Below are 20,101 nucleotides of genomic sequence, written 5' to 3' on the forward strand. Positions count from 1 at the left end.
TTCTAAAGGTGAGATGAAATACAAACCAAGAAATCTTACAGCATTGTAAGCCCCTATTATCTTAAGGTGCAATTCATGTCAGTTTTGGGATAGAAACTGCCTCTAATGAATAGGCATGTGCCTGAACAATATATCCAGACAGCAGTTTCTAACATAACTTTGCACTATTGTACCCTGATTCTCTTTGAAACTATCTCCCCAACAATAGAGCAATAATCTCGCGTGGTCTGTTTTTACAGTGGACTTCTGCAACTGGCTGTTGGAAGCCACAAGAAACCTTTAAAACCATATGTTCTTAAGCTGCAAGTCTGCTCAGTTTATTATGGAGTCCATCCCACTCACTTCATGCAGTTACTCTTTAATATTTATGTGAACTCCGTCTCCCACCATGCATGAAGAAACTCAAGTTTAACATGGTGTATAAATATTTAATAAAATGAGCTACTGAAGTACATTCCACAGGATTGCAGGCCCATCTAGGCCTTGGGATTTTTTTCATATTTTTCATAGGCAAATTCTTCTGTGTGAGCTCTGTCTTTCAGCAATCCAATAAAGTCTATCTCCAGCTGGAAAGGGCCATCTGCCTTGTCTCCCAATGTGAATCCAACAGTACTAATCTGATAAAAGAAATTGGTTATTCATTTGGATACGGTTTCAAGTAATGGTGAGATTAAAGGTAGTAAAGCCTAGGAAATTTTTCCGTGTTCTCCATACATTGCATTGACTGCACAGGCATATTCATGTTACAACAGGAATCTATCCAAATGTGCAACACTGCTACAGCAAAATTAACTCCTGAAACTCTTTGGATTAATACTACAGAATCTGATAGCTTTCTTTGATAGGATAACGAGCCTTGTGGATAAGGGTGAAGCGGTGGATGTGGTATACCTAGACTTTAGTAAGGCATTTGATATGGTCTCGCATGATATTCTTATCGATAAACTAGGCAAATACTAATTAGATGGGGCTACTATAAGGTGGGTGCCTAACTGGCTGGATAAACGTACTCAGAGAGTTGTTATTAATGGTTCCCAATCCTGCTGGAAAGGCGTAACGAGTGGGGTACCGCAGGGGTCTGTTTTGGGACCGGCTCTGTTCAATATCTTCATCAACGACTTAGATATTGGCATAGAAAGTACGCTTATTAAGTTTACAGATGATACCAAACTGGGAGGGATTGCAACTACTTTGGAGGACAGGGTCATAATTCAAAATGATCTGGACAAATTGGAGAAATGGTCTGAGTTAAACAGGATGAAGTTTAACAAAGACAAATGCAAAGTGCTCCACTTAGGAAGGAAAAATCAATTTCACACATACAGAATGGGAAAAGACTGTCTAGGAAGGAGTACGGCAGAAAGGGATCTAGGGGTTATAGTGGACCACAAGCTAAATATGAGTCAACAGTGTGATGCTGTTGCAAAAAAAGCAAACATGATTCTGGGATGCATTAACAGGTGTGTTGTGAGCAAGACACGAGAAGTCATTCTTCCGCTCTACTCTGCTCTGGTTAGGCCTCAGCTGGAGTATTGTGTCCAGTTCTGGGCGCCGCATTTTAAAAAAGATGTGGAGAAATTGGAAAGGGTCCAAAGAAGAGCAACAAGAATGATTAAAGGTCTTGAGAACATGACCTATGAAGGAAGGCTGAAAGAATTGGGTTTGTTTAATTTGGAAAAGAGAAGACTGAGAGGGGACATGATAGCAGTTTTCAGGTATCTAAAAGGGTGTCATGAGGAGGAGGGAGAGAACTTGTTCACCTTAGCCTCTAAGGATAGAACCAGAAACAATGGGTTTAAACTGCAGCAAGGGAAGTCTAGGTTGGACATTAGGAAAAAATTCCTAACTGTCAGGGTGGTTAAACACTGGAACAAATTGCCTAGGGAGGCTGTGGAATCTCCGTCTCTGGAGATATTTAAGAGTAGGTTAGATAAATGTCTATCAGGGATGGTCTAGACAGTATTTGGTCCTGCCATGCGGGCAGGGGACTGGACTCGATGACCTCTCGAGGTCCCTTCCAGTCCTATAATCTATGAATCTATGAATGTGATTAAGAGTGATAATGTGCCCTTGTGTATTTTCTAAACAATTAAGTCTTTGAACTATGTTGAGCTATATGGAAAAAGGGGTGTTTTATTGAGCCTGGAAAAGCCCTGGAATTTTTAACCTGGGAAATTCTTCAATGCTGCAAATTTCTCCGTTTCTGCCTTTAAGTATACTGTTAAAAATGCAGACTTACTTATCCATGGCAAACCTCCCATGTGACATAATGACTATTTCCATGTAACTTAGGATTTCAGACTTAAGTAGACTACTAAAGGTTTTCACAAAGAAAAATGGTAAAAGGATGGAGGCCATTTGGGGGAGCCGGGGGCATGTAAGGAGGAAATGTCAGGTATTACATACAAGAATTCCATACCCAATTAGACCAAGGAAAGTGCATGAAATTTTGTAGTAGCCAATTATGGCTTACGTTAGTCTCTCTGATCGTTTCTTCCTGGCCCTCATCAAACAGAGAGTGGCTAATGCCTTGAAATGTGAGGCCTCTCTTACAAGATTCTGGGTTTTATTTTTAATCTTCACTAATGTAACTTTGGATGTTCTCATTAACTATACAAAAGGTATAATCCTTTTTTAAACCTTAAGCCTGTAGTCTCAATTATATCTTGTGGAAATGAGTCTGATGGGGTAATGTTGAGTATTCTATTAGGTTTGCATTTAAGCTTTAATTTCATTGAATTCCCCTTGTTCTTGTATCTGATCTGATTTCCCTACTCTATCAATTGCTATTTTGTATATCTTTACCATGTCTCATCTACAGTTCCAATTTCTTCATTCTTACTACTGAAGTGTTTTCATGCTGTTAATCACTTTCAACACCCATCTCTGAACCCCCTACTATGTATTATTTTTAACTGGGTACTTAAATTGAACCCAGTATTCCAGGTGAATACACAGCATTAATTTATGTAATGGGTACTACATAAAATGACACTTCTTCTCTTAACATTGTTTATTTGTTTGCTTTTGACAGAAACTGCATTGACCGGTCCTCAGTTATAACCAGCATTCTCTCGACTTAGTTAACGTAGAATCCAGTAAGATGTACAAATAGCTCCTTGCTTCCAATGTCTTTTACCTTGCATTTGCCAACAGTGAATTTCATATGCAACAGTGTTAGCCATTCACCTAATTTTTGGTTTCTTCTCTCTTGACTATCCTAAAGAATTGTTAGCTACAATTATCACCTCACTACACACCCTAATGGGGTTGCTAATACATATTTAATACCTGTTCTAGTATATCCCACTTTCTTGCCATAATTGACCATTTATATCTACTTTTCTTTGACAGTTTTTTGTTTCAGTGCAAGACTTTGCCTCCTCTCATCAGTAGTTTCTTTCAGGGCTCTCTGAAAGCCTCAATAAATTGTCAACTGATTCTTAGTAACTATATCTCTTCAAATTTATTTTGATAAGAGATTTTAATTAAATTTGGAAAATTAAGAAGAAAGGTGAGAAACTATATATATTTAATATCTGTGGAATAAAAATACTGCAATTTCAAATTCATATAGCTCTAGATACCTTGAAAAGTTTTAAATGATCTTCACTTATACAGTTACTATCATTTAATGAGAATTTCAGTAGTGTAAGGTGCAGAAACAACTTACCTTATCTAACCAGAGTGGGTACTGTTCATCCTGGATTCTCCCCCGACTTGAGAGAAAGAACTTGGAGAATGGAATCTGACCATAAGAAATACGGACTTTAGTTTTACATGTACACATACAATACTAGGAGAAGTACTTTCCCCATAAAGCTTAACCCATTTTATGCTCTGTCTAGCTCCTGCAATAGTACCAATCATATACATGGAGTTAATATACAGAAGATAGACCAGATCAAATTTATTCTTTGTTTCCCTCTGAAGCTTGCTCCAGCCCTATATTCTTCTGTGGTGACTTGCTGATTGCTCTGTGGAACTCCATGACCTGACCATGTGACTAGACAATTATATAAACTAGCTGTTTTCTCAATAGAAACAGAGAATAGCTGTTTGGGGAACTTCTATTCGTATTGATAAGCCAAAGAACTTGGTATGCATAAATGCAGCAATCTTTAAAGCAATACAGTACTGAAGAGAATTAATCTTCCTCAGTCCCCAGGAAATATTCAAAGTTACCTTAATTTCCTGCCAGTATGGACCCCCTCGGGTGAACATGAAGTAATTGTACAGGTCATCCTTTTGATGGGAGAAGTATGGGTTTGTATAGATGTTTATCATCCAGGGTCGACCATCACCACGAATGCGTAAATACAGACTATTAAAGTTTGACCAATCATAATACTTCTTAGTTCCAAACGCTCCCTAGAAGATATAAATAAAGCATGTTATTACAGTTCAATATTTCAATGAGAATTACTACTACGAAGACCACAGGTAACTACCACTTTGATCAATTTCCCCTTTCTAGACACTCCTTATCCAAGCTATCTATTGTGACCTACTGGAAACTAGAGGATAAGGAAAGCTAGAGTGAGTGGCTTTCACTACACTCAATCACACAAAATTTCAGTAATGTGTTAGAGGCCTCAAATGGGATTGCATGCTCTAAAGGCTCATACTTGCTGTTTCTTCAATCACAATAACAAGTGACACTTCATTCCCAGCATCAGATTACCCTCTCAAAGGTAGCAGACCTACCATCTGTTTTTACTTCCACACATAAAAAGGGGTGCCATAGCACATCAGACCAATGCTCCATCCAGCATGCTTCAGAGGAAGGTGCAAGAAACCTCACAGATGGCAGATGTGGGACAATCTGCCCCCTATGGAAGTCACATTCTAATCCCTAATAAAAATTGACTTAAGCCCTGAAACTAGCTTTTATATAACTACCATCCTTTCCAAAATGCGTTAGATGCCAAGACGCTTGTTATCCATATAAATATTCAATTCCTCTGAATCTTGCACACCTTCCCTATCTCATCACTTTATTTTATAAGATAGGGCCCTGATCTTGCAACTGGTTCCACACAGGCAGACCCAAGCATCTACAAGGAGCCCCACTGAGATTAATGAGGCTCTGGGAAAACAGAGCCTCCCTCTGCTGAACAGTTGCACGCTTAGGGCCTACGACAGTACCAAAGAAACATGTTAAATTTCCCTCAGTTTTGAGGCATACTCCATGGTTACTTAGGAGCAATTTTCTTCCTGCTTACTAGTTTTTCAGGTAACATGGACAACAGATAATATTAACGCTAGCCTGAAGGCTGGGGCTGTTCTTTTTATGCTTGTGGCAGTGCTGCAGTATGCATCCTCCTTAGTTTAAAAATTATACCTTGCCCTTATGCCTCATTAATTAGCCTCAAATTGCTTTGGAAAGGAGGGTAACTTACAGATTGAGGAGCTGAGGGGTTAAACAACAAGGCTAACTTCACACAGCAAGTAAGTGGCAGATGGGGGAATATATCCACGTCTGAAAGTCTTGTGTTCTGTTCTTTGTTGCCTCCCTTTGAATGAGTTCATCCGTGTTCATAAGTGTTCACCCCTACACTTAATTTGGTCCATTTTTACCTATTCTAGTTCTTATATTGCTTCTGTCAACATAGCATTTGACTGACCTGTACATACTTTCTATCCCCCAGGGCCCTAGTCCTAAGAAAGTGAGATAACTGTGTACCCTATTTATTCTGCTTTACAACAGCAGTGTTATTTACACATTTGACTCTAAGCTCTACTTTCTGACTGGGTGTTCATCCACCTTTTTTTGTAAATGTAAAATAGGAAGGGCAATAGTTCCTCACTGAGTGTAGGAAACAGACAATAGTAAACCATATCAACATCACCTTTTTTGTTTTTTGTTCAAGTTAGAACTAGGTTCAGTCTCTTGGCAGAAAAAGATTTGTCCCTTGCATATTCTGACACACTACAGAACCCAAGTGCAGATCTTTACAAAGGCACATTCCAATATAGATTGTTTCCCTCCTGACTCCACTAAAAAAAGAAGTGCTCTGATCTAAAATTGAGTTTGGATGCACATCGTTAGAGTTAAGGCCTAGACAATTTGGCTGTATATGTATACACACACTAACTCCAGATTAGACACTAAACCAGTCATTTAAAACAAACCAATTCTGGATACAAAACTTGTTGCAGGAGATCTTTGGTTTGTGGGGAGACCATACACAAGGTTGTCTCTTACTCAGTTATCAAGGTGTAGTAGGAAACCCACTTTATACTGATAAAAAAGAGTCATTTGTTTCTTTCCTGAAAACGAAGATCTAGCCCTGAACTAAGGCTTCGTTCAGCCTGCTCACAGAGCAGGGCAGCGATTACATCACCGAATGGATTTATGCAGCAATGTCTCATTCCTTCAGATGCTCTGATACATTTGCAACAAGTAAAAGACCACTTTATTCTGGCTGGTATGACAAGCAGTTGTACAGCTGTAAAACACAGGGCAATAGATTTTCCTGTGAAAGTCTCAAGAGATTCTGAGCTTAGGGAAAAGGCTGCCTTTGTTTTGGCCAAATTGACACATTAAGTTGTTATGAATTTAAATTCAGAAACCTAATTAACTAACACCAGTAAAACGCAATAATATGAGTTTTGCATTTTTTTATTCAATGGACAGACTGTGAAATGTGTGGAATAATGAAAGTTCATCTGTAAGCTCCCTGCAGCATGCCAAGTAAATACATCAGTTATCATATTCAGAAGAACAAACACCCAAGGGATAGAGTTTTCTCCAGTTGTGCGTGGAGTGAAGTCAATTTTGTGCAATAAGATTGAGATGCATAGTATGTAACTTCAGCCTGTTTCTCTTTTTCTTGCATCCAGGAGAATTTAATTTAAATGAGGAAAGAAAAAAAACATGACACAAAAAAGTATTCTTCTAGAGAGAGAATCGCCACCCAAGTCTCTATTGCTCCAGTCCTGACTGCAGAGAAATGCTGACTGATTCAACACTGAATGTTAATAACTTAAGTCACACTCACCTTTGGCAGTTTGGTTTTCATTGAACAATATCCACTGTATCTTGTCTCCCCATCACGAGGTACTTCAGTATTGAGGGTCCCATACAGCAGAGCAGTCTGATTATTCTTACCCAGTTTTAGGTAGGTTTCACTTTTCCCTCCGATCTCTGCATCAGAAGAAACCACCCACTCATCTAAATCTTTCTGGCTGTGAAACTCCCAGACCACTCTAGTCTGTTGCAACAAGTACTCGTCAAAATGATAGCCCTCAGGCCCTTTCCAGTGATCCACCAACTCCTTTTTTAGGAAGCCAAAATGTTTCTTAATTACATCCACTCCCTTCTCAAAGCTGAAATTCATCTTCCAAGGTGGAGTGTTATCAGGGGATGTCCCTGGTCTCCTATAGCTACTGTACAATTTTGAGATGCAATCAGTGAGGAGAGGTCCAAGCAAAGGATGCAAGGCATTTTGCCTATGGCACCTTCTAGAAAGAAAGACGCTGTCCAGCAGTTTAAAAGATAGAGCCATAATGATAAACAAGGTTGAAGAATAATCAGAATTCCTTGAAGATAATTATCAGGTTTGAAACAAATTCTTAAAAAACCAAAAAAACAAAAACAAAAAAACTAGATATATCCTATTTTGGTTAATGTAGCTTGCCTCCACCTGTAATGAGAAGAAACAATTAGAGAAGCTACACTTGAAGCATTCTTGCAAGTTTAATTTAAAAGAGACACCAACTTGAAATCCAGTCATTTTAAAAAATATATGAGTTAAAAGTAGTTTCAAGTACTACACCTGCTGAGTCTTCCTGTGAATGTACAGTGACATTACAAATTAGGAAAAACACTTTTTGCCTGCCCTTGTGTGAAAGACACACACAAACAGCAGAAACTGACTGACTTACACAAAGTACTGTCAAATGCATAAAGGAAATCAACTGAAAAATATTTCCCCATTTATTTTCTTTCCATTATAGTAAATTCAGGTTCTATTTGTAGCAACAATAGATACAACTTTTACAAAGAGATATATAATTTTTCAAGTTGATGGTGTACCTTTAAAGCAGCGGTTCTCAAACTTTTGTAGTGGTGACCCCTTTCACACAGCAAGCCTCTGAGTGTGACTCTCCCCCCCCCCTTATAACTTAAAAACACTTTTTTATATTTAACACTATTATGAATGCTGGAGGCAACGCGGGAATTGGGATGGAGGCTGACAGTTCACGACCCCCCATGTAATAACTCATGACCCCCTGAGGGGTCCCGACCCCCAGTTTGAGAACCCCTGCTTTAAAGCATTGTGTGAACAGAATGTTGTGAACAATTTTGACCCAAACCAGTTATGGAATCATTACATAGTTAACAGTGTTTTTAGGACAACTAAGTACAGATTGCATGAAACCTAGTAATCTAGAGGGAATTTCCTCCTCGCTTTTTTTTTTTTTTTTTTGGCTTCTGTATCTTATTATCCAGCTCAATGACTATTAATTTTCCAATTCATTACTGTATTTATTTTAGAGTTCATATCAAAGGCATCCCACAAGAAACTCACAGACTGAAAGATGCTCAAGTCTGATAACCTAACCACAATTTCTTATAAAATATTTTTAAAAGTTGCGAAGTTTCTGTAGCTAGATGGAACTTAGTGTGCAGGGAATACTCTAAGCAAAAGAGAGAATTGAAGAAAGCAAAAAAAAAAAAAAAAAGGCACATTAGCTCAAAAAAATACCCATTCATCTCTTTGTATAAATAGCTCCTAAATACCCTACCATAAATGTTAGAGGACTCCTGAATTCTAATTAATAAATCTGAACACAATTTCAAGATAACTACATGTCTGGGAATAATCACTATATATGTGCACCATAACCTGACAGGAAGTGAAAGGAAAATTGCAGATATGTAACTCCATCGAAATATTCACAGCCTAGCTATTAACATGAAGACTGGGTCTCTGACTCTAAGTTCTGTGGTACCCAGATACCACAGTGTGTTGAATTCTGTCACAGGACAGGAGAAGGTCACTTGACAAAGGTAGACTTCATAATGCAATAGCTCAGCCCCTGCTTTATATCCCTTATTTAGGCACAAGCTCAAAAGACAACCCCGAAGGAACTCTCATCGAAAGAAGTCATGGAACAAAGGTTATGAAGGACCAGATTCAGTCCAACGTCCCTTGTGATCTTTGTTCTGACAATATCATCCAATGTTGGCCATTTCAGTAACTGAAGCAATCTGGCATTTAACGTGGGGAAAAAAACAGGAACTCCATACAGGACAGCAATGGTCCATCTCATCTTCTATCTCAGCAGTTCTCAAACTGTCAGTTGGGACCCCAAAGTGGGTTGCGACCCCATTTTAATGGCACTGCCAGGGCTGGCTTAGGCTTGCTGGGGCCCGGGGCCAGAGCTGAAGCCCGAGGGCTTCAGCCCTAGGCGGCGGGGCTCAGGTTATAGGCTCCCTGTTGGATCTGAAGCCCTTGGGCTTCAGCTTTGGCCTCCCCACCTTGGGCAGTGGGATCTGGGCTTTGGCTTTGCCCCCTCTCCCCCACTCAGGGTGGTGGGGCTTGGGCTTTGGCTCAGGCTTCGGTTCCCCCCTCCGGGAGTCATGTAGTAATTTTAGTTGTTAGAAGGGGGTTGCGGTGCAATGAAGTTTGAAAACCCCCGTTCTATCTTGTCTCCAACAGTATCAAATGCCAGATATGGAAAAACTGAAAAGCCCAGAATTCATCTGCACAATATTCTTCCCTGGGGGGAAAAGTGACAGAGTCAGTAAGAGGCATAGCCTTGGTCTACACAGAATTTTACATCAGTATAGCTACATCTCTTAGGGTGTGAAAATCCACATCCCTGAGAAACTTAGCTATACCCACCTAACCCGCTGTGTAGAAAGCACGAGGTTGAAGGAATAATTCTTCCATTGACCTAGGCTATGTCTACGCTACCACTTATATTGGCATAACTTATGCCACTTATGTTTTTTCAGACCTCTGAGCGATGTAAGTTACACCGACATAAGCACTGGTGTGGACAGCGTGACACTGGCAGGAGAGCTTCTCCTACTGACATAGATACCGCTGCTCATTGGGGGTGGAGTAATTATGTTGACAGGAGGGCTCTTTCCCATCAGCATAGAGCAGCTACACAAGAGATCTTACAGCTGTGTTGCTGTAAGTTCTCTAGTGTAGACATGGCCCTAGCTACTGCCTCTTGGGGAGGTGGATTATCTATGCCAATTGGAGCATCTCTCCCGTCGGCATAGGCAGTGTCTACACTGAAGCACTACAGCAGCATAGCTGTAGCATTTTAAGTGTAGATCAGTCCATAGGGAAAAGCATAGCAGCTGAACCATAATGCCATATGGACTGCTATGGTCCTTTCATCTGGCATTCAGTTATGACCTTTCAGATGCAAATATACAGAAAGTCTAAGCAGTCATACCATACCTTCCCTCATTCTGCCTGTCATTATTAAGCGTCACTCACCCACCTTATATGCCTAACAGATCACATTTAGGCTAGCACCATAGAAATCCCAGGAAGAGTTAAACTGGCTGGAGGATTTAAGATGGCAGATTGCATCCGAAAAAAATCCCCAAAAATGCTTTTAAAGCCTCCCCTCGCACCCCCCCAAAAAGTATGACAATTTTCACCTTAGGAGAAGAAAGGGTGTTCTCTGTATTCTTTTTAGACTGCTACCCTCCCCATCCAAACTTTTCCCTCTATTTCACATCCCCCATGTATTGGCTATTATAATTTCAGACAAGTAAAACTAGACTGGATTGGACTTGCTATAGAAATTGACCTGACATTTTAAAATACATTATTTCCTCTGGGATTTTAAGAAAGGAGGTGTTCAAGATAAATATTATCAAAGCACCAATAATGCATGTGACGATTGTACTTGTTCTTTCCCCGTGGGAATTCTTAATTAAAAAGTCCAATCACCCTAACCCAGAGTTTCTTCTGAATGTTGATGTCCCATATAATTCAAAGTTAAAAATCTTTGTGGACCATCAGTAGGACCCCTATCTCCAACCCTCTGCATTTGCTCATCCTCCAATCCTCTCATTTTCTTCCTCTTTTCCCTCTTTTCTTCTCCTTTCCTTGCAGCGTCAGAAGCAGTTACATAGGAGCAACGAGCTCAAGCACAGAAGCACTTTACATGTTGTACTGACTGCATCAGGAAACTAGATCAATTATAATTAGTTTGCCATTTGCCTCTATAGCCAGCTTCAACACTAGCACTATGCTACTCTGCAGCAGCTGTTGCTAGTTGTCCTGTGGGAGTCTGCCACCTAATCAATGATATGTCCATGCAGGCAGTAGCAGACCAAAGATGAGAGAGCATGGCAGAAGAACACGTGTGACAAGACAAGAAAGTGTTGCTTATCCAGCACATAACTGCTACGAGAGTGGAGAGACAAATTGTAGCATTATTATTCTTCTTCGAGTGCTTGCTCATATCGATTCCAATTAGGTGTGCGCGCACCGTGTGCACAATCGTCAGAGAATTTTCTACCCTAGCAACACCCAGTGGGTCGGCTGGGGAGCCCCTGGAGTGGCGCCTTCATGGCGCTGGATATATACCCCAGCCGACCCAGCGCCCCCTCAGTTCCTTCTTACCGCTCGTGACGGTCGTTGGAACTGTGGAGCGCGGCATAGCTGTCTTCCACTCTCCCTAGCTTTCCTTGTTAGTTATTGTTGTAGATAGTTGTTAGTTGTATAGTTATAGATTTAGTATAGTTTAGTAGTTTAATAGCGGATACAGAGTAGTTATAAGTAGTTAGCGGGGATAAGGGGGTTTTCATCTCCCCCTTTTCCCCCGGCATGCAGCCGGGCTCATGCCCAAGGCTCCTGGCTTTAAACCGTGCGCGACCTGCGCTAAGCCTATGCCAACGGGAGACCCCCACGACTCTTGTCTAAAGTGTCTAGGGGAGTCTCACCAGACTGATAAGTGCAGGATCTGCAAGGCTTTTCGGCCCAGGACCAAAAAGGAGCGGGACTTTCGCCTTAAACAGCTCCTTATGGAGGCGGCACTTAGCCCAGACCCTCCTTCGGCATGCCAAGCTCCGGCACCAAACGCCTCAGTGCGCAGTGCCCCAGCGGCGGCCTCGGGTACTGCAGCACGAGGAGACGCAGATAAGACCCCACGGCACCGTCCTCCATCGGCACCGCGTCCACCACAAGCCCCTCGGCGCCGTTCCCTGTCTCCCGGTCACAAGAGACCCCATAAAACACAGGAGACTGCCACGCAACAGCAGGCACCGGCGCCCCATGCAGTGGCCGCGGAGTCGCGTCCGGAATCGGAACGTCAGAGGTTACAGGCGCCATCATTGACATTGTTAACTCCGGCACCAGTAGTAGGGCCGTTGAGTCCGGTGCGGACTGGCTCCCCGCCCCGTTCCGTGGTTGAGCCGTGTCTCCCGTCTACGTCAGAGACATTTACAACGGCGAGAGACCTCATTGCCCTCACGGAATTGGCACTGTCTCAGACCGCGGCACCGCATCCGCTCCGCAAGGTGCAATCCAGGGGCAAGCCTGCCCTGCTTCGCCCTCCATCTCCGAGCATGGACTCTCGGCACCGCTCCCGGTCTCGGAGCAGGTCCCGATGCCGCTCGCAGTCCCGGCACCGGTCTTCATCACGGCGCCGGTCCACCTCTCGGCACCGACCCGAGCATCGGTACCGCTCAGAGTCCCAATGCAGTTCCTGGCACCAGTATGAGTGCCGATCCCGTTCGAGAGGCCACTCCCGGCACCGATTTTACAGACGGTCTTCTTTGCAATCCAGATCTGGATCCTGGTACCGGCATGGCCATTGGCACTGTTCTCGCTCCCGGTTCCGCTCCCCGGCACCGCGCAGAGACCACTCTCCCGTGGACCGGTACTGCTCAGCACCGTTCCAGAAGGAGCCAATGCAATCACGCTCGGCACCGCCCTGGCCCTCAAGATCTGCGTCTCACTCTTCTGAAGTGAGAAGCAGATCTCAGCCTATCCTGCTCAGGGTCAGGCAGCGGACAACCTGGGCCATTGGCAGGATGGGGCAGAGGACCCTAGACAGGACCCTGCACATTGGTCTTTCTGGACCCCATGGGCATATCACCAGGCACAAGGGGCTCCACCAGCGGCCTCTCGCTCGGCACACTCAGAGCCCAGGGTACCGGCGGCCACCATTACCTGTCCTCCCCCAGGGGGTATGGAGGCTCCTGTGCCAACACCCACGCAGGCCCCAGACCCCGGTACAGGGGATCCTGGACATCAGGGACCCTCGGACCCAGACCCACCTCTGGATCCTTTACCGCCTGAGGCATCCTCCTCATCTTTCCCAGATGAGGCGGTGGCGGGCACGACAACCTCGGGCCCACCCCCGATAGACCTCCATGCCCATCAAGATATAAACTGGCCGTGGGGAAGTTCAGGCTTGAAATTAGACGAAGGTTTCTGACCGTCAGAGGGGTGAAATATTGGAACGGCCTTCCGAGGGAAACGGTGGGGGCGAGGGACCTGTCTGGTTTTAAGATTAAGTTAGATAAGTTTATGGAGGGAATGGTTTAATAGTAAAACATATTAGCAAAGAAATACCAAGCAATGGCAGGTAAATAGTATAATGGCTAACAGGGGTCAGGCTGGAGACTCTTGCCTACATGCTCGGGGTCTTACTGATCGCCATATTTGGGGTCGGGAAGGAATTTTCCTCCAGGGTAGATTGGCTGAGGCCCTGGAGGTTTTTCGCCTTCCTCCGCAGCATGGGGCAGGGATTGCTAGCAGGAGGGTTCTCTGCCAATTGAAGTCACTAAAACACAGGATTTGGGGACTTCAACAGCAGAGTCAAGGGAAGGGGTAGGGACGGTTTTGTGGCCTGCAGCATGCAGGGGGTCAGACCAGATGATCATAATGGTCCCTTCTGACCTTAAAGTCTATGAGTCTATGAGTCTAAGACCTGTTACATAGGGTGGCACGGAACATGGATCTACAGGCAGAGGAGATAGTGGAAGTGGAGGACCTGGTGGTGAGCATCATCTCAGCTGATGCCCCATCCCGAGTGGCGTTGCCCATCATCCGCACGATCCAGGCTAACGCCAACACCATATGGCAAACCCCTGCCTCCATCCCACCCACTGCCAGAGGGGCAGAGAGGAAATACTTTGTCCCCTCTAAAGACCATGAGTATCTCTACACCCACCCTCACCCGTGTTCACTAGTGGTCTCCTCAGTGAACGCAAGAGAGCGCCATGGTCAACAGGCGGCAGCGCCCAAATCGAAGGATGCCAAGCGGTTCAATTTGTTCAGACGCAAGAGCTACTCAGTGGGAGGTCTGCAGCTCAGAGCCGCAAACCAACAGGCGCTCTTGAGCCACTACGATTACAACTCATGGAACTCCATGGGTAAATTTAAGGAGTTGGTCCCCCAGGACTCGAGAGAGGAGTTTGGGGCCCTAGTAGAGGAAGGTAAAAAGGTGGCTAGGACCTCCTTACAAGCCTCGCTAGACATAGCGGACTTGCCACTAGGACACTGGCGTCAGGTATAGCCATAAGACGCATTTCCTGGCTCCAGGTGTCTGGTTTGCCGCCAGAACTGCAACAGATCCTTCAGGGACCCTTCTCATGAGCAACTCCTTACACAGGAGGTTTTTACGCTCCTTTCTATGGGGGCTATAGAGGAGGTTCCATCAGAGTTAAGGCGCATGGGGTTTTATTCCCGCTACTTCCTGATCCCCAAGACAAAGAGGGGTCTTCGACCCATTTTAGATTTACGTGGACTCAACAAATTCATAGTAAAGTTGAAGTTCCGCATGGTCTCGTTGGGGACCATTATCCCTTCCCTGGATCCTGGAGACTGGTACGCCGCCCTCGACATGAAGGACGCATATTTTTATATAGCAATCTACCCCTCCGCACCGGCGCTTCCTTCGATTTGTAGTAAACAACGTACACTACCAATTTGCTGTCCTTCCCTTCAGCTTGTCCACGGCTCCGAGAATGTTCACCAAATGTATGGCCGTCGTGGCAGCCTACCTTCGTCGACAAAGGATACAGGTGTTCCCGTATCTAGAAGACTGGCTGGTGCGCAGCCACACCAGGGAACAGGTTCAACCCCACATCCAAATCACACTACAAACATTCCACAAGTTGGGCATCTTACTCAACAAAGAAAAGTCTACTCTGGAGCCAACCCAGAGAATAGAGTTTATCGGGGCAGTCTTAGACTCCAGACTCGCCCACACTCTTCTGCCAGACACTCGGTTTCAGACCATTGCAAACATCATCTGCAGCCTCCAGGGCTTCCCGACTTCCATGATAAGGAAGTGCCTCGGCCTGTTGGGACACATGGCTTCTTGCACTTCTCTAACCAGGCATGCCAGACTTCGGCTCCGCCCGCTTCAGGCCTGGGTGTCATCGGTGTACCGTCCTTGTCGGGACAGCCTCAACATGGTGGTCATGGTTCCGAATTCAGTCTTGATCCCTCTCAACTGGTGGCTGAACCACAAGTCGGTGTGCGAAGGAGTGCCGTTTCACACCCCACAACCCTCCCTGTACCTGGTCATGGACGCAACATCTCTCGGCTGGGGCGCTCACCTCGGAGAGCGCCAAACGCAGGGCCTGTGGACCGCATCCGAACTAGCTCTGCACATCAATGTTCGAGAGCAGATGGCAGTGCGCCTAGCCTGTCAGGCGTTTCACGGTCTCCTACATGGCCATTACGTGGCAGTCCTCACAGACAACACCACGGCCATGTTCTACATCAACAAGCAAGGAGGAGCCCAATCGTCTCATCTATGCCAGGAGGCCATTCGCCTGTGGGAATTTTGCATTGCCCACTCAATACATCTCATGGCATCGTTCCTCCCTGGAGTCCAGAACACTCTAGCAGACCGTCTCAGCAGGTCCTTCCAAACACACGAGTGGTCGATTCACCCAGATATCATCCACTCATCTTCCGGAGGTGGGGATTTCCCCAGATCGACCTATTTGCCTCACACGCCAACAGGAAGTGCCACGTGTTCTGCTCCCCCCAGGGGCGATCTCTGGGCTCCCTGTCAGACGCTTTCCTGCTACCGTGGAAGGACCAGCTGTTCTACGCTTTCCCTCCATTTCCGCTGGTCCACAAGGTCCTGCTCAAGCTACGCAGAGACAAGACACGTATGATTCGAGTCGCTCCAGCTTGGCCAAGACAGCACTGGTACACCACACTCCTGGAGCTGTCGGTACAGACTCCGATCACGCTTCCACTGCGCCTGGACTTGATCTCTTAGGACCACGGCCGATTCTGTCACCCCAACCTGCAATCGCTCCAGCGTGGATGCTGCATGGCTAACTCGGGCGGAGCTACGATGCTCGCATCCCGTGCAGCAGGTTCTGTTGGGCAGCAGGAAACCCTCTACACGGGCCACTTACTGGCCAAATGGAAGCGCTTCTCCTGTTGGTGCGACCAGCGAGCCACGCCCCCCTTGCGGGCGTCGATCCCACTTATACTTGAATATCTCCTATCCCTAAAACAGCAGGGCCTGGCGATATCTTCGGTCAGGGTGTACCTGGCTGCTATATCGGCGTTCCACCCAGGAGAACACGCTTCCTCGGTCTTCTCTAACCCGATGGTCGTCAGATTCCACAAGGGCTTAGATCGCCTATACCCACAGCTGCGTCAACCGGTTCCGGCGTGGGATCTTAACCTGGTTCTCTCCAAGCTCACAGGGCCCCCGTTCGAGCCATTGGCTACCTGCTCTCTCCTTTATCTATCTTGGAAGACAGGCTTCCTTGTAGCCATCACTTCAGCAAGGCGTGTTTCTGAAATCAGAGCCCTCACATCCGAACCTCTGTATACAGTCTTCCATAAAGACAAGGTACAGCTTTGCCCCCACCCTGCCTTTCTTCCCAAGGTGGTATCAGCTTTTCATGTGAACTAGGATATATTTCTCCCGGTCTTCCATCCTAAGCCACACGCTACGCAACAAGACTAGCGTATGCACTCCTTGGATGTACGGAGGGCCCTTGCTTTCTATATCGAGCGTACGGAGCTGTTTAGGAAGATGACTCAACTCTTCATTGCAGTGGCTGACCGAATGAAAGGCCTACCGGTCTCCTCGCAACGTATCTCCTCTTGGATCACGTCCTGTATTCGTGCTTGCTACGACTTGGCCGGTGCCCCGACGCTGCGCCTCACCGCCCATTCCACAAGGGCTCAAGCCTCCTCAACTGCCTTCCTGGCTCACGTCCCAATCCATAACATTTGTAGAGCGGCAGTTTGGTCATCGGTTCACTCCTTTGCCGCTCACTATGCACTTGTACAGCAGTCTAGAGACGATGCTGCATTTGGATCAGCGGTTCTGCACTCAGCGATGTCTCACTCCAACCCCACCACCTAGGAAAGCTTGGTAGTCACCTAATTGGAATCGATATGAGCAAGCACTCGAAGAAGAAAAAATGGTTACTCACCTTTGTAACTGTTGTTCTTCGAGATGTATTGCTCATATCCATTCCAAACCCGTCCCCCTTCCCCACTGTCGGAGTAGCCGGCAAGAAGGAACTGAAGGGGCACTGGGTTGGCTGGGGTATATATACAGAGCTATGAAGGCGCCACTCCTGGAGGCTCCCCAGCTGACCCACCGGGTGTTGCTAGGGTAGAAAATTCTCCGACAATAGTGCACGCAGCGTGCGCACACCTAATTGGAATGGATACGAGCAACACATCTCAAAGAACAACAGTTACAAAGGTGAGTAGCCGTTTTTTATTCTCATGTCCCATGTTTGCTTCTTGACAGACCAAGGGAATACGTATTGTAGCCTAAAATCATTTTCATGACAAGGAATTCCCACCCCATAAACATAAACACTACTGTTCAATCAGAATGGCTGGCAAGGAAAGCGCTCAAGTTTTGCAGTTCCCTGCTGGCTAGGGATGAAGTAAAAATACAGTTACTAACTAAAAGAGAATTGACAGTCCTGGGAATGTTATGCAGCCCTCAGGCCTTCCGAAGTGCAGTGAAGATTAATAGGCCAGGCTCAACACAGATTTATCCTGGCCCCACATAGGCTTTGGAGAGGGAGTGATGGGCAAGTTTACTATTCATTCTATAAATTACATGACAGTTCTGATCTCCACTTTAAAAGCATGTAAACACTGATCTAAGAGACAGAGTACTCATAAAACTTAACTGTTATAGAACTTCAATTGAGTCAGTTAAGTAGAAATTATTGCATACATTTTTATAAGTAACATCAGATTTCAGCACATATATTAGTGGAGGGCTCTTTTACTCTTTAGCAAAGACATCCTTTTTCCAAAATGTTAATTTATCACAGATGTTAAAACAACTCAAAAGAGAGTTTAAACAGTATGGCTAAAAACCCCTTCTCTAAAGGGCTCAGTTTTTACTCTTTTGACCTTTGTGATGATACCATTTCACTAGTTTGCTGGTCATCATAGACTTTTCAGTGGAAGCAGAACCCAGATTTCTAAAGTAAAACACAAGCAGGGAAGGGGAGAAGTGAGAAAACTATCGTAAAAAAATAAATAAAAAAAATTCAGCCCTTTTTTATATAGATCACAGAAAAGCAAATCAGAGCAAAAGCCCAATTATTCTTCTTTGCAGGTTACCTTTAAAGTTTGCCTCAGCAGGCACTTCACTGCCCAGTCTTCAGGAGTCCTCAAAGACATTTGAAGAGCTGGAGTTCTACTGAATCTGCAGCATTTCATAGGAATGCAGCATTTTGTGACTATACAAATGCATCCATAGCTGAATAATTCCCATGCATTCACTCACCCTTAACACACAAGCACTCCCACCATGCTCCCCTCTACACTCATATGCGTTTTAAGCACTGCCCTAATTGAAGCGTTGCTTTTTCTAATCCCCTTGATGTGTGAGGGCAGGGGGACATGACACATAGCACAAAGGTTTCAGAGTGGTAGCCGTGTTAGTCTGTACCAAAAAGAACGGGAGTACTTGTGGCACCTTAGAGACTAACAAATTATCTGGATATAAGCTTTCGTGGGCTAAAACCCGATGCACCCGATGAAGTGGGTTTCAGCCCACGAAAGCTTATGCCCAAATAGCACAAAGGAGCTCCGCCATTTACCTTTGAGGGGCCGACCCTGCCAGGCATGATTACAGCGGCCCTGGACGCTACTCTAGGGCTAGCTCGGCAGCATCGTGTCACGACACGGTGATTGTCACAATCACATGGCGCCCAGCTGCAGCAAGACACATCTGCGAGGGTGAGCGCCCAGACCAGCTCATTGGGGAACACCAGGCTGGGGGCGCTGACCGCTGCTGAGGAGAGACGGGCCGATGCCAGAGTCAGGAACCTCCTCCCCATAGACCAGCCCCACTCCCCGGGGGTAGCTTAGCCCCCCGCTGCTCCCGAGTGAGCCCGCCGTGGGACAGCCACGCTCCCCCCCGCCTCACCTGACAGCAGAGACCGCAGGCTCCCCCCTCACCGCAGGCCGCTCAGCCTCTAGCGACCGGGTCCGCCGAATTCAGTCCCCGTCAGGGGAACTCTGGCCGCGTCGCAAAGGTTCCGCACTCCCCTGAGGCGTTGCAACGCTTTGGCGGTCTAGCTTCATGTGGGACTCAGCGAGGCACTTGGAACCTCAGTGCTCACAGTTACACCCACCGCATTCCCCGCTCAGCCTGCACGTCATTGTCTGCTGCTGGGTTCCCTACTGTGTGTGTGTCCCTCCATGACACAGATCCCTCTGCCAGGAGGCAGCATCACCTACTGGTTTGAGCAAGGACTTGGGATCAGGATTCCTGGTTTTTAGTCCCAACTGTATCACTGTCTCCAGGTGTGATAAACATTGATCAAGTCACCGGTGTGCGTCAGGTTTCTCTTAAACGTTTCCTACGCCACAAAGAGGTTGTTAAGGTTAAATCATTAATGCTTGCAAAGTGTTTTGAGATCCTCAGCTGAAATTTTTTAAATGAAATTTATAAGTGCAAAGTATTATTTAATTTTTACATGTAGTTTTATTGGAACACCAAAAGTTTTTTTTTTCTGTATGCTATGAACAGCATTAAGGATTTTTTTTCATTATATGAACTGTTAACTAGTTAGGCGTGTGATACTTAGTATAGTACAGGCTAATTTATACTACTGTACATTGAAAGTATCCAGAGT

General features: G+C 45.4%; 1 protein-coding gene across 4 annotated transcripts; it reads right to left on the bottom strand.

The window, feature by feature from the left end:
* Window positions 1-414: 414 nt before the first annotated feature.
* On the bottom strand, window positions 415-19,569 carry NDUFAF1 (NADH:ubiquinone oxidoreductase complex assembly factor 1). 4 transcript variants are annotated; one of them, XM_034769108.1, is made up of 6 exons: window positions 19,390-19,569; window positions 18,380-18,436; window positions 7,005-7,649; window positions 4,186-4,371; window positions 3,674-3,748; window positions 415-617 (listed from the first exon to the last, which is right to left on the bottom strand). In XM_034769108.1, exons 3-6 carry the CDS (start codon window positions 7,509-7,511, stop codon window positions 477-479), a joined length of 909 nt encoding a protein of 302 aa, XP_034624999.1. In that variant the 5' UTR covers window positions 7,512-7,649; window positions 18,380-18,436; window positions 19,390-19,569; the 3' UTR covers window positions 415-476. The 4 variants fall into 4 exon arrangements, with proteins under 4 accessions (XP_034624999.1, XP_034624998.1, XP_034625001.1 ...); XM_034769107.1 differs by having other exon boundaries at window positions 18,366-18,436; XM_034769110.1 differs by lacking the exon at window positions 18,380-18,436 and adding an exon at window positions 18,579-18,663.
* Between the last annotated feature and the right edge of the window lie 532 nt (window positions 19,570-20,101).

This window comes from Trachemys scripta, chromosome 4 (assembly GCF_013100865.1).
Source record: "Trachemys scripta elegans isolate TJP31775 chromosome 4, CAS_Tse_1.0, whole genome shotgun sequence".
Classification (NCBI taxonomy): domain Eukaryota; kingdom Metazoa; phylum Chordata; order Testudines; family Emydidae; genus Trachemys; species Trachemys scripta.